This window comes from Schistocerca serialis, chromosome 2 (assembly GCF_023864345.2).
Source record: "Schistocerca serialis cubense isolate TAMUIC-IGC-003099 chromosome 2, iqSchSeri2.2, whole genome shotgun sequence".
Lineage (NCBI taxonomy): Eukaryota > Metazoa > Arthropoda > Insecta > Orthoptera > Acrididae > Schistocerca > Schistocerca serialis.
In genome coordinates, this window is record NC_064639.1 from 314,291,473 (window position 1) to 314,306,163 (window position 14,691).

General features: G+C 45.7%; 1 protein-coding gene across 1 annotated transcript in view; it reads left to right on the plus strand.

Moving 5' to 3' along the window:
• LOC126457108 (uncharacterized) overlaps window positions 1-14,691 on the plus strand; it is a 77,915-nt gene that overhangs the window by 30,809 nt on the left and 32,415 nt on the right. The window contains exon 2 of the mRNA XM_050093154.1: window positions 12,234-12,513. Coding sequence (XP_049949111.1) covers window positions 12,234-12,513 — 280 coding nt within the window. The remainder of the gene's footprint in view (window positions 1-12,233; window positions 12,514-14,691) is intronic.

Sequence of the window (14,691 nt, forward strand, 5' to 3'; positions counted from 1 at the left end):
GCCATCATCAAGGTTGGATGGCACCTGGCGGCTTTACAGGCACGTGACGCAGTAAGAAAAACATGTAAGCAATACAGAGACGGGCGGGGGGTTATCCTAGCGGATATACGCGCTGCAAATTGAGAAATCCACTGAGATAAGCGACTTCGCCAAACGGCAGATTATTATCTGAACAGGTATCTCGACAACGGCGAAGCTGGTCGAATGTTCACGTGCTGCCATCGTGAGCATCTACGGGAAGTGGTAGAAGGGCAATGAAACTACTGCTAGGTGCTAGGTGGTTGGACGTCCACGACTCTTCACAGAACGTGAGTTTGGAGGCTTTTCTGTTCTGTAGAGTATGATAGATGGCGATCTGTGACAGCTCTGGCGAAAGAGGACAATGCTGGTGGACGCACAGGTGTTCCGGAGCACACCATTCCGTGCAAAATGTTGAACAAGGCTCTACGCAGCAGACGACCCCTGCATGTTCACGTGTTGGCCCAACGACATCGTCAGTTATGATTGTAGCTGTTTCGGGATCATTGAGATTAGACCGTGTGTCACTGGAAACGTATCGGCTCGTCGGAAGAATTCACATTTTTGCTGCGCCAGCTCGATGGTCGTCTCCACCAGTGCCGTCATCCCGGCGAACGGCTTCTCGAAACGTGTACCGCGCCACAGACGTAGGTGATAGGAACAGTATTATGGTATGATAGACATTTTATGGCGCTTGCTTGGGACCTGTGGTAGTGATCGAAGACATCAGTTCAGCAGCAGACCACCTGCATGCCTTCACGCTTGATGTTTTCTCTGACGACGATGTCATCTGCCAGCAGTATAATTGGACGTTTGTAGGCGCCACAATCTTACAGCAGTGGTTAGCGGAGCGGGATAGTGAAATCACGTTAATGTCTTGGCCACCAAGATCGCGCGATGTGAATCCAATGGTTCTCATCTGGGTCGTAATCGGGTCCCATCACCACGTACACAAATCCCCTGCCAGTTATTTACGGGAATTACATGACTTGTGCAAAGGCACCTGGTGCCACGTAGCTCCACAAATCTACCAACGAACTGTAGAATCGGTGACTGCGCTACATTGCGCTACAAAGATGGCCCAACAAGCTGTTAAGCATATGGTCATAATGTTTTGGCACGTCAGTGTAACTGACCTTCCAATGATATTAAAGGGCAATTCAAAAACTGTAACATATTGTATCCAGAAATTAAGTAGCTATAATGTAGAAAACGGTGATGTAAGGGTAAGATGTGTATGCTAGTGCGCTGCAGGTGCATTGTAAATGTAAAAGTTGTAGTGGTTGGTGAAACGATGAATTGGTTTCAGGGCACAGCTAAACATGCGTTCTGTTGTTACAGGCACCTTAAAAACATTGTGTTTACTGTGCGAGAGAGGATAGTCATTGTGATGTAAAGGTTGCAGACGTTGTCGCATCGTGAAATACGGACGACATTTGATCGCCGAGTCCATAAACCTGGACCTACTGATAAGGCAATTTAACAGTTACTGAACAAGTTTAACTGCACTGTACTGTTAAGAACGAGCCAGAACAGGACTCTGTCAGCCTCTGCTGACCGAAATGAAGACATTGGAACATCCATTAAGCGAAGTTCCATAGTGTTGCGACAATTGTCGGTGGAACTGGACATTCAACGATCGAAGGTACATAAAGTGTTGCGACACACGCAGTTTCTCCACGAACTACATGACGTAGATTTGGCAGAGTATAAGATGATGTGCCAGGATTTACTTCAAGCAGATGCAAATTGCAACATCTTCAACCAGATCCTCTTCTGTGATGAGGCAATAGTCAACACTTGTGGAAGGGTAAACCGACATAATTGCGTCGTTTGGGCTGACGCACCACCCGTGGATCACTTGTAATTCCAGCGTGACTACCCAAAGTTACTGTATGGATGGAAATGTTGTTTTGGCTTCTGTCTGAAGACTTGTTTGTTGTAGCTCTCCTTGTTAATCTACCCTGTGCGTGCCTCTTCACCTCCGAATAACTACTGCAACTTACATCCTTCTGAATCTGCTTGCTTTATTTATCTCCTAGTCTCCCTCTACGATTTTTACCCCCACCCCCTCCCCCCCCCCCCACCCCCTCCCTCACACATACACGTACACACACTTCCCTTCTGTATTAAACTGGTGATACCTTGATGTCTGAGAATGTGCCTTCTGAACCTATCCTTTCTTCTAAACAGGTTGTGCCACAAATTTCTTTTCTCCCCACTGTTGTTCAGTAACTCTTCATTAGTTACGAGATATACCCATCTAATCTTCAGCATTCTTCCGTAGCACCACATTTCAAAAGCTTGTGTCTCATTTCAAGACATTGTCCATTCTAGTCAATTGCTCTTCCAAGTCCTTTGTTAGCTCTGACAGAATTACAATGACATAGGCATACCTCAAAGTTTTTATTTCTTTTCCTTGAACTTTAATTTCTACTCAAAATTTACTTGCGTTCCCTTTACTACTTGCTCAGTGTACAGATTGAATAACATCGGGGATAGGCTACAACCCTGTCTCACTCCCATCTCAACCACTGCTTCCATTTCATGCCGTCTGACTTCTGTACAAGTTGTAAATAGCCTTTCGCTCCCCTATTTTACCCTGCTACCTTCAGAACTGTCAGAATAGCAAAGAGAGTATTCCGGTCAACATTGCCAAAAGAATTCTTTACGACAAAAACAGATGTAAAAGCAGGTTTTCCTTTCCTTAACGTATCTTCTAAGACAAGTGGTAGGATTAGTGTTGCATCGCGTGTTCCTACATTTCTCCGGAATCCCAACTGATCTTACACAAGGTCGGCTTCTGCCGGTTTTCCTATTCTTCTGTAAGGAATTCATGTTAGTATTTTGCAACTATGACTTATTAAGCTGATAATTCGGTAACATTCACACCTAACAGCACCTGCTTAGAAGTTATATTATCCGTCTTGAAGTCTGAGGGTATTTCGCCTGTCTATACATCTTACACAACAGATGGAAGAATTTTGTCATGGCTGGCTCTCCCAAGGCTATCAGTAGTTCTGATGGAACGTCATCTATTCCAGGGGCCTTGCTTCGACTTAGGTCTTGCAGTCCTCTGTCAAACTGTTTTCGCGGCGTCATGTCTCCCATCTCATCTTCATCTGCTTCCTCTCCCAAATCTATAATATTGCCTGAGAGTTCATCTCCCTTGTATAGACCCTCTATGTATTCATCCCGCCTTTTAGCTTTCCCCTCTTTGCTTAGAACTGAACGCTTGATGTTTCTCTTTTCTCCAAACGCTCTTTAGTTTTCCTGTAGGCGATGTCTATCACCCTAGTGATATTCGCTTATAAATCCTTATATTTGTCTTTAATTTTGGATAGAAATATCCACTGACAAAATCTACGGCCCATTCTGCTTCGCCGACAACTCCATCAATGGGGGCAACGTGCCTGGATATGCTGCAACAATTTATTTACCACAGTCTATGCAGGATAAATGTGTGCATAATGTTTACGTCCAACAGGACGGGGCACCATGCCGTTGTGCCCTACAAAAAAATGGTTCAAATGGATCTGAGCACTATGGGACTTAACTTCTAAGGTCATCAGTCCCCTAGAACTTAGAACTACTTAAACCTAACTAACCTAAGGACATCACACACATCGATGCCCGAGGCAGGATTTGAACCTGCGACCGTAGCGGTCGCGCAGTTCCAGACTGTAGCGCCTAGAACCGCTCGGCCACCCCGGCCGGCGTGCCCTACATGTGCGTATGTTTTTGAATGATGTGTTTCCTGGATTGGGCGCGGAGGACCTATGATCTTGGCGACGCGTTCCCCGACCTCAGACTCATGCTCTTCTTCGTCTGTGGATTTATCAAGAGATGTGTGTTTCGCCGACACCGTATCAACGCATTGGCGGAGCTCTGAGACCGAATTAGGCAAGCTGCTGCAGGTATAACAGCACAAATGCTCCGGAATGTCTTCCGTGCCACAACTGGCAGATGGAAGTTTTGCCGGGATGTGAATGGTGCTCATCTTCAGTGATAAACGTATACCATCAGAAACAATAAGAACACAATAATTATTTCAACGAATTCGATAGTTAATTTTTTGGCACTGTATTTGATGATGACGCAAGAAAACGGTACAAACTCATTCCCAGCAGACACAGCTCATACGATAGTTGAACATGCCTATAAGTGTTAACAGATAACACTTTAAGTCTTAGCCTCACAAAGACTCATATTAGGCAATGCCAAACAAACAATAAATACCTTCTGGCAACAGAAGTACACATTGTATGTTGTATGTTAACCGGGGGCCTAGAAACGACAGAGAGGCTCCATCCCCGTAGTAGCCGCAGTGGTCCACAACCCCACGACGACTACCGCAGTCCACTTCACCCCTCCACCACCCCACACCGAACCCAGGGTTATTGTGCGGTTCGGCCCCCGGTGGACCCCCCCAGGAAATGTCTCTCACCAGACGAGTGTAACCCCTATGTTTGCGTGGTACGGTAATGGTGGTGTACGCGTACGTGGAGATCTTGTCTGCGCAGCAATCGCCGACAACATAGTGTAGCTGAGGCGGAATAAGGGGAACCAGCCCGCATTCGCTGTGGCAGATGGAAAACCGCCTAAAAACCATCCACAGACTGGCCGGTTCACCGGACCTCGACACACATCCGCCGGGCGAATTCGTGCCGAGGACCAGGCGCTCCTTCCCGCCCGGAAAGCCGTGCGTTAGACCGCACGGCTAACCGGGCGGGCTAAGTACACATTACTCGTCATACACCAAATGAAGTACAACGTGTAAAATTGCCTGGGGTCCTGCTGCATAACAAGTTCAAATTAGCACACAGATCAACAAATCAAAAAGAAGCTCAGTTTTGTTGTCTCCTTCCTCTGCCCCCCCTCCCTTTCCATTCCAGATCCTGCACTCACTCTTGTTTGGCGATTCACTCAACCTTGCTTTGTTCCACATTGAGAGCTTGTCAGCTGGTTTTGACCAGGTGGTGATTTCATCGAAATCTCTCTGAATATTACTTCAGTTCTGACGTTTAAAATTGTCTCATCTACAAACAAATGTATGTCAACAGTAGGGAGGTTCCTAAGGAAAACAGGGCTTTTACGTGATGACAGACGAAATGCGCAGTATTCGATCAACCATCGGCGTCTGACATTTAGTCACAATGAAAATCCTTATTGATTACGAGTAATAAGAACTAATTGCGTGGGCACTACTGAACATATTGACAGCTTCGAATTTCCTCTGCCTTCAGAGTACTGAATTGTCGTACAGATTAAAGGCTTGGTGAAGTTACGTTTATCTTGATTTTCTAAGTTGTCGCTTAACGACGGTGAAAAAGACATTGCGGTACAGTGCAATTCTTCAGCTAAGGGCAGCCGTTGTAAATGCCATTGCTATGGTAAAAACCCATGTATTCCGATCTTCCTTCGGTCTACGGCTTCTTACGCTATTGTCGGCAATGCTGGGTGTTTTGCCACAGTCCCCTCACGCACACAACTTTTTCATCTGCTACTACGGAACAAAAACGCTTGTGTTGGCGACAGTCATATTCTGGGGTTGGACTACAGTGCACACACAGTTAAACTTTGTTTTTCGCGGAGATAGCTACGGTTACATGATACCGGGCGTACTCTGCTGCACTATGTTGACTGCGACAACCGCCTCCTCTATTCTAGCGCTGGCTGTGGGCGGAACTCAAACATTTGGAAGCATAACTGCTAACATCCGAAGTGTAGACGATTTACTCGGTGAAGATCGAGGACTTGGTGACCAAGAAACCGATATAATTTTAACGATTGCGCTGTTCTTTACCCTTGCATTATACGCAACTGGCGTCACATTCGCAGTCGTAACTAAATTTTACATTACCGCTGGAATGATGTCGGCCAACTTTGTAACATTTCTCATCTTGCTGCAGTTCATATCTGTCTGCCTGATGCTCAGGCAGAGGTTTCGTACACTCAACGCTGTAATTAGAGCAGATATTTGTTACGATTTCACTTCCTTCGGATTCGTTGGATCAGTCCTCCTTATAACTATGGAGAAACGAAATGCTCTGGACAGAACACATGGAAAGCGGCGAGATTTAGGTACCATCTGCAGGAAAATTATCGAGCTACAAAGTGCACATATGAAACTAACGAAACAGACGGAATGTCTGAGCACCATGTATGGTGTTCCTATCGCTATGGCGATTGTGCAGTCTATCGTACTGACAGTGCATCTTTCGTTCCGTGTAATATCGGTAATCGTCAGGGCGCCTGCCTTCTGGTATGGTGACACCATAATTTGTATGTTTTTCATGTCATTGGTGGTTATGGGAGTGTTATTTCTCACCGTTGTCTCTCACACGACGTGTATCCAAGCAGACAGAACATCAAGCCTCGCTGAAGAGCTACTGTTGCAGAATGAAGCAGGTGTGTACTACAAACATTTCTTTCATCTGTGTTTATACGTTGATAATTTTGTGACATTGTGACAAAGGGTGTATGTACAGTAGACACTTGTAACTTGTGTAGTTCTTATGGTCTTGTGAAGGTAACTTCCTTTTGGAAAAGCTCACTTCAGTGATACTAATGCTATTAGGTAAGAAACATTGACACAGATAAAAAAGACGCGATTTCAGTGTTTCAACCTAAGAGGCCCCTTATACTGTCATTGAGACTAATAGGACTTTCCACGTTTGTTTGGATTACTTGTTGCAGTTGGTGTATTTCTAGTTTGAAACTTCAAGGTGATAAACAATAAAGCCGGACTTCCGTCTGAAACTAAATTGACTCCACTCGAATGTATGATAATTAATTGAAACCCTCAGCTGCCGACAGGTGTTGTTGATACACCTCGATGGGGACAGCTGAATATGTGTGCCCCGACCGGGACTCGAACCCAGGATCTCCTGCTTACATGGCAGACGCTCTATCCATCTTTTTTTTTATCGTTGTGTTTGGTCGTTGCGGACGTCACATGACATCCGTTCAAGTTCGTTTGTTGATCGTTCCACTCAGTTTTTTTTTATTACAGAGGCCAACTAGCTCTCTGACCGAACACGCTGAGCTACAGTGCCGGTAGATCTCATGTTTGTTCGCTTTCGTTCGTTGCATCTGCTCGGGGCGGATGTCGTAAGACACCCTTTTAAGTTCGTTGTTGATCGATTAACTCAGTTTTTTTTTGTTACAGAGGGCAGCTAACCCTCTGACCGAACACGCTGAGCTATAGTGCCGGCAACGACAATCTACGACCGAGCGACGTGGCGCAGTGGTTAGCACACTGGACTCGCATTCGGGAGGACGACGGTTCAATCCCGTCTCCGGCCATCCCGATTTAGGTTTTCCGTGATTTCCCTAAATCGCTTCAGGCAAATGCCGGGATGGTTCCTTTGAAAGGGCACGGCCGATTTCCTTCCCCATCCTTCCCTCACCCGAGCTTGCGCGCCGTCTCTAATGACCTCGTTGTCGACGGGACGTTAAACACTAATCTCCTCCTCCTCCTCCTCCTCCACAATCTACGTAAGTAATGTTCCTAATAGATAACTGCCGATCCACTCATTACTCGCGCCAACTAAGGTGACGATTTCCGTAACAGCTCGGGCAACCTGTGCACGGTCGGGGCACACATCTTCAGCTGTCCCTATAGAGCTATATCAACAACACCTGTCGGCAGCTGACGGTTTCTATTAATTATCATTTATTCTAGAGAAGCTGCACGGTCATCAACGGTATCTATCCTTTCGAGAACGGTTATTATCTTCATATGTCCACTCGAGCGTGGTCATCGAAGTTGTAATTGGAAACACTCACAAGGGAACATTCCCAGGTGTAAATAGACGATCTTGATGGAAGTTTCTGGGTACGGAGAGCGGTCAAAATAGTGCACCACGTGCTTTTTCATTTTTCCCAAGTTCACTTTTCAGGAATGAAACACATCTCGAAAGGTACTTTGGTGTATTACACTGAGGTGACGAAAGACATGGTATACCTCCTAATATCGTGACGGACCTCCTTTTGCCCGGCGTAGTGCAACAACTCGACGTGGCATTGACTCAACAAGTCCTTGGAACCCCCCACATAAATACTGAGTCATTCTGCCTCTGCAGCCGTCCATAATTGCGAAAGTTTGCCGATGCATGATTTTGTGCGCGAACTGACCTCTCAGTTACGTCCCATAAACGTTCGATGTGATTCATGTCGGGCGATCTGGATGGGCAAATTGTCCAGAACGTTCTTCAAACCAGTTGTGAACAATTGTGGCCCGGTGACACGGTGCATTGTAATCCATAAAAATTCCGTCGTTGTTTGGGCGCACATGGTCTCCACGTAGCCGAAAATAACCATTTCCTATCTTTATCGGCTCAGTTGAACCAGAGGACCCAGTCCATGCCATGTAAACACCGCCCACACAATTAGATAGCTACCACCAGCTTGCACAGTGCCTTGTTGACAACCTGAGTCCAACGGCTTCGTGGGATCTGCGCCACACTCGAACCCTACCATCAGCTCTTACCAGCTGAAATCGGGACTCATCTGACAAGACAACGCTTTTCCAGTCGTCTGGGATCCACCCAATATGGTCACGAGCCCAGGAGAAGTGTTGCAGGCGATCTCGTGCTGTTAGCGAAGGCAGTCGCGTCGGTTCGTCTGCCGTCATAGTCCATTAACTTCAAATTTCGCCACACTTTCCTAACGGATACGTACAACCCGCACTGATTTCTTCATTCACACAGTGTTGCTTGTCTGTTAGCACTGACTACTCTACGCAAAGGCCGCTGCTCTGGGTCGTTAAGTGAAAGCCGTCGGCCACTGCGTTGTCTGTTGTGAGAGGTAATACCTGAAATTTTATATTCTCGACACACTGTTGACATTGTGATTGTTGGAATATTAAAATCCCTAACGATTTCCGGAATGGAATGTCCTGTGCGTGTAGCTCCAAGTACCATTCCGCGTTGAAAGTCTGTTAATTCCTGTCGCACGGCCAGAGCCACGCCGGAAACCTTTTTGTTTCACTCACCTGAGTACAAATGACGGTGGCACCAATGCACTGCTCTTTTACGAGGGTTGGAACTTTAATAGTGGCAACTAATTATCTGCAGCTCGTACGAAATAGATACATGTTTCAAACTTTTACAGACCTTCAAAGTAGTCACCAGCATTGTGTATAACCCGTTGCCAGCAATGTGGAAGTTGCATGATACTCTTAGAAGTGCCAGTTGTGTTGACAGTTCGAGCGGCACAGTCTATTTCCCGACAAATTTGTAGCAGTTCTGATGCGAATGTTTCCTTCAGTTTAGAAATCGAGTTGAACTCACGAGGTCTTAAATCAGGGGAGTGCAGTACGTGGTATAGCACTTAGCAGCCCCACCAGTCCAACAAATCAGTAACAGCTTGCACTGTATGTTCTTGAGCATTGTCCTGCAAATGGTCAGGTCCTGCAGAAAGTGTCATCACTTCTGTCTTTAAGCTGATCGTAGGTTGTGTACCAAAAATGAACAGTACAGAGGCAGGACAATGCTCAAGCACGTACGGTGCAAACTGTTACTGATTTGTTTGACTGATGGGGCTGATAAGTGCTATACCGCCTACTGCACTCCCCTGACTCCAGCCCTCGTGAGTTCAACTTGATTTCTAAACTGAGGGAAACACTTCAAGGCATTCGCTTCGGAACTGCTACAAATTCGTCGGGCAATAGACCATGCCACTCGAACTGTCAACATAACTGGCACTGCTAAGAGTATCCTACGACTTCGACATCGCCGGCAACGGGCTATACTCAATGCTGGTGACTACTTTGAAGGTCTGTAAAACTTTGAAACACGTATCTATTTTGTACGAGCTGTAAATAAATAGTTGCCACTGTTACAGTTCCAACCCTCGTCTACCATGTCTACGGTATACTACCACCATCATCTGTATATGTGCATATCGCTATCCCACGACTTTTGCCACCTCAGTGTAAGTCGACTAACAATTCCTTAGAATCTGTCTTGCTATCAAGCGCGGCATGCCGAGCTTAATAACTATTCTAACGAGGCAAACACGGGAGGAGCCATAATCCGATTTCCCAGAAGCTTGTTCAGTGAGAGAAGAGTCAAAATACGCGAACATGTGTCTCGACTTATCCACAGATACTCGACCCCTTTGAGAAAACGACCGTTAAAATTTTATAGTAACTTTATGTACCGTTTGGCCGGTTGAACCGAAGCGGTAGCACAGTGCCTAGCGTCAAGGCTTCACACTTTTTGCGACCCGTGTTAGAACCCCGATTATATTTTCTATTTTTTTATTTATCTTGTATCCAGGGAATGAATCAGTTTCGTGAATAATAATCATAAGAGTAAAATATAAAAAATTAATATAAGAACTGATGGAAGAAAGCAGTGTAAGGATAAGAGGATTTAAAAAGATTGTAACCGTTGAAAATGCCATACCTACATACACTGAAGAGCCAACGTATTTAAACACAAAGCTATGTGAACAGGCAGAATACGGCGCTGCCGTCGGCGACGCCTGTGTAAGACAAGTGTCTGGCGCACTTGTTACATCCGTTACCGCTGCTACAATGGCAGGCTATGAAACGTTAAATGAGTTTGAACGTGGTGTTGTAGTCAGCGCACGAGCGATGGGACACAGCATATCCGAGGTAGCGATGAAGCGGGGATTTTCCCGGACGACCATTTCACGAGTGTACGGAGAATATCAGAAATCTGGTAGAACATCAAATCTCCGACATCGCTACGGCCGGAAAAAGATTCTGCAAGAGCGTGACTAGTGACGACTGAAGAGAATCGTTCAACGTGACGAAAGTGCAAACCTTCTGCAAATTGCTGCAGATTTGAACGCTTGGCCATAAACAAGTGTCAGCGTGCGAACCATTCAACAAACATCATCGATATGGGCTTTCAGAGCTGAAGGCCCACTCGTGTACCCTTGATGACTGCACGACACAAAGCTTTACGCCTCGCCTGGGTCTGTCAAGAGCGACATTGCACTGTTGATGACTGGAAACATGTTGCCTGCTCGGACGAGTCTCGTTTCAAATTGTATCGATCGGATGGACGTGTACGGGTGTGGAGACAACCTCATGAATCCATGGATCCTAAATGTCAGCAAGGGACTGATCAAGCTGGTGGAGGCTCTGTAATGGTGTGGCATGTGCAGTTGTAGCGATATGAGACCACTGATACGTTTAGATACGACTCTGACAGGTGACACGTACGTAAATGTCATGTCTGAACACCTGCATCCCTTCATGTCCATTGTGTATTCCGACAGACTTGGGAAATTCCAGCAGGACAATGCGACACCTCACACGTCCAGAATTGCTACACAGTGGCTCCAGGAACACTCTTCCGAGATTAAACACTTCCGCTGGCCACCAAACTCCCCAGATGTGAACATTACTGAGCATATCTGGGAGGCCTTGCAACGTGCTGTTCAGAGGAGATCTCCAGACCCTCATACTTTTACGGATTTATGTATAGCGCTGCAGGATTCGTGGTATCAGTTTCCTCCAGCACTACTTCAGACATAAGTCGAGTCCATGCCATATCAAGTTGCGGTACATCTGCGTGCTCGCGGGGGCTCTACATGCTATTAAGCAGGTGCAGCACTTTCTTTTGCCGGCCAGAGTGGCCGAGCGGTTCTAGGCGCTACAGTCTGGAACCGCGCGACCGCTACGGTCGCAGGTTCGAATCCTGTCTCGGGCATAGATGTGTGTGATGTCCTTAGGTTAGTTAGGTTTAAGAAGTTCTAGGGGACTGATGACCACAGCAGTTAAGTACCATAGTGCTCAGAGCCATTTGAACAATTTGAAAATGGCTCTGAGCACTACGCGACTTAACCTCTGAGGTCATCAGTCCCCTAGAACTTAGAACTACTTAAACCGAACTAACCTAAGGACGTCACACATATCCATGCCTGAGGCAGGATTCGAACCTGAGACTGTAACGGTCGCTCGGTTCCAGACTGTAGCGCCTAGAACCGCACGGCCACTCCGGCCGACGAACCATTTGAACCACTTTCTTTGGCTCTGCAGTATATAAACGAAGTGATCGAAACGAGTTAACACCTGATAGGTATGCAATACACTTAACGTGTATGTAATGCAGTTACGGTCTTAACTGACCAAGGCTACTAGGAAAACTACCGTAGTCTGCGCTTACTTATGATAGTCTACAGTAGCCTATTTCAGTTTACAACTCTAGGCAGGTGTGTCGTGTTGTCCACAGCCGGCGGGCCGCGGGCTGTGTCCACACAGCTGCGCCTCCTGTCCCGTCAGGTCCGGCGCCGCCGCGTCCTCTTCAGCGCGTGCTCGCTCTTCACAGTGGACGCCAGCTTGCTGACCAGCATCACCAGGACCGTTGTCACCTACATCATCATCCTGCTGCAGTTCACTGGAGGCCAGCCGATTCAAGACAGCTTTCCACCTTCATCATTTGTCGCTTACGTTTCCAAAAATCGCATGTCATTAATAACGGAGGTCTATTGATAGTGAATCACAGTCTAATTGTAAGTAATTAAAATATAGCGGTATAAATTACTTATAGCAGTGATGTATTTTTATGTATTCATTGTGATTGAAAATGACAAACTTGCAAGGCGCTGTAATACTTGTTGTTGTTGTTGTGGTCTTCAGTCCTGAGACTGGTTTGATGCAGCTCTCCATGCTACTCTATCCTGTGCAAGCTTCTTCATCTCCCAGTACCTACTGCAGCCTACATCCTTCTGAATCTGCTTAGTGTACTTGTCTCTTGGTCTCCCTCTACGATTTTTACCCTCCACACTGCCCTCCAGTACTAAATTGGTGATCCCTCGGTGCCTCAGAACATGTCCTACCAACCGATCCCTTCTTCTAGTCACGTTGTGCCACAAACTCCTCTTCTCCCCAATTCTGTTCAATACCTCCTCGGCCGGCCGAAGTGGCCGTGCGGTTAAAGGCGCTGCAGTCTGGAACCGCAAGACCGCTACGGTCGCAGGTTCGAATCCTGCCTCGGGCATGGATGTTTGTGATGTCCTTAGGTTAGTTAGGTTTAACTAGTTCTAAGTTCTAGGGGACTAATGACCTCAGCAGTTGAGTCCCATAGTGCTCAGAGCCATTTGAGCCAATACCTCCTCATTAGTTATGTGATCTACCCATCTAATCTTCAGCATTCTTCTGTAACACCACATTTCCAAAGCTTCTATTCTCTTCTTGTCTGAACTATTTATCGTCCACGTTTCACTTCCATTCATGGCTACACTCCATACAAATACTTTCAGAAACGACTTCCTAACACTTAAATCAATACTCGATGTTAACAAATTTCTCTTCTTCAGAAACGCTTTCCTTGCCATTGCCAGTCTACATTTTAAATCCTCTCTACTTCGACCATCATCAGTTATTTTGCTCCCCAAATAGAAAAACTCCTTTACTACTTTAAGTGTCTCATTTCCTAATCTAATTCCCTCAGCATTACCGAACTTAATTAGACTACATTCCATTATCCTTGTATTGCTTTTGTTGATGTTCATCTTATACCCTCCCTTCAAGACACTGTCCATTCCGTTCAACTGCTCTTCCAAGTCCTTTGCTGTCTCTGACAGAATTACAAAGTCATCGGCGTACCTCAAAGTTTTTATTTCTTCTCCGTGGATTTTAATACCTACTCCGAATTTTTCTTTTGTTTCCTTTATTGCTTGCTCAATATACAGATTGAATAGCATCGGGGAGAGACTACAACCCTGTCTCACTCCCTTCTCAACCACTGCTTCCCTTTCATATCCCTCGACTCTTATAACTGCCATCTGGTTTCTGTACAAATTGTAAATAGCATTTCGCTCCCTGTATTTTACCCCTGCCACCTTCAGAATTTGAAAGAGAATATTCCAGTCAACATTGTCAAAAGCTTTCTTTAAGTCTACAAATGCTAGAAACGTAGGTTTTCCTTTCCTTAATCTTTCTTCTAAGATAAGTCGTAATGTCAGTATTGCCTCACGTGTTCCAACATTTCTACAGAATCCAAACTGATCTTCCTCGAGGTCGCCTTCTACCAGTTTTTCCATTCGTCTGTAAAGAATTATCTGGGGAGAAAAATGATGTATTCTTGTATATTACTTATGAAAGGCGCAAGAGCCGTGACGTCTGTTTATATATCCATTGTGACTGAAAACTACAAACTTGGAAGGTGCTGTAATATGGAGTTGTCAAAATTATAACACTCTAATGGCAGAAAAAATTTATTAACTTTACATACATCTATTAACGAAATGCATCGAATGTTTAAATACGCTGCAAGTGCTAAACATCTATGAACTCAACCTGCTCACCATCACGTTCAACGCATAAAAACCATCGATAAATAGCAGCATTTAAAGCCCGTACACACATTTCACTGGGAATAGATGATATCACATTCCATATACGGTCTTTAGGTCATTGATGTTGTGAACTTTCCTTCTGTGCACGTGTTCCTTCACCATGTCCCATAACCAGAAATCACATAGTGCTACAGTCAAGAGATAGTGGAGGCCAACACAAAGGTCCATCACGGTCAATTCAACGAGCTGTAAACGTCGCATCGAGATTGTCTCTAACAGTACGGGCCCAGTGCGAGGAGCGGCACGTTGTTGGAAATATCCTGAACTGCAGATGTCTAGCGGTAGTTCTTCAATGTTGTACTGCTGCAACATCTGCAAGAAGACGTCAGA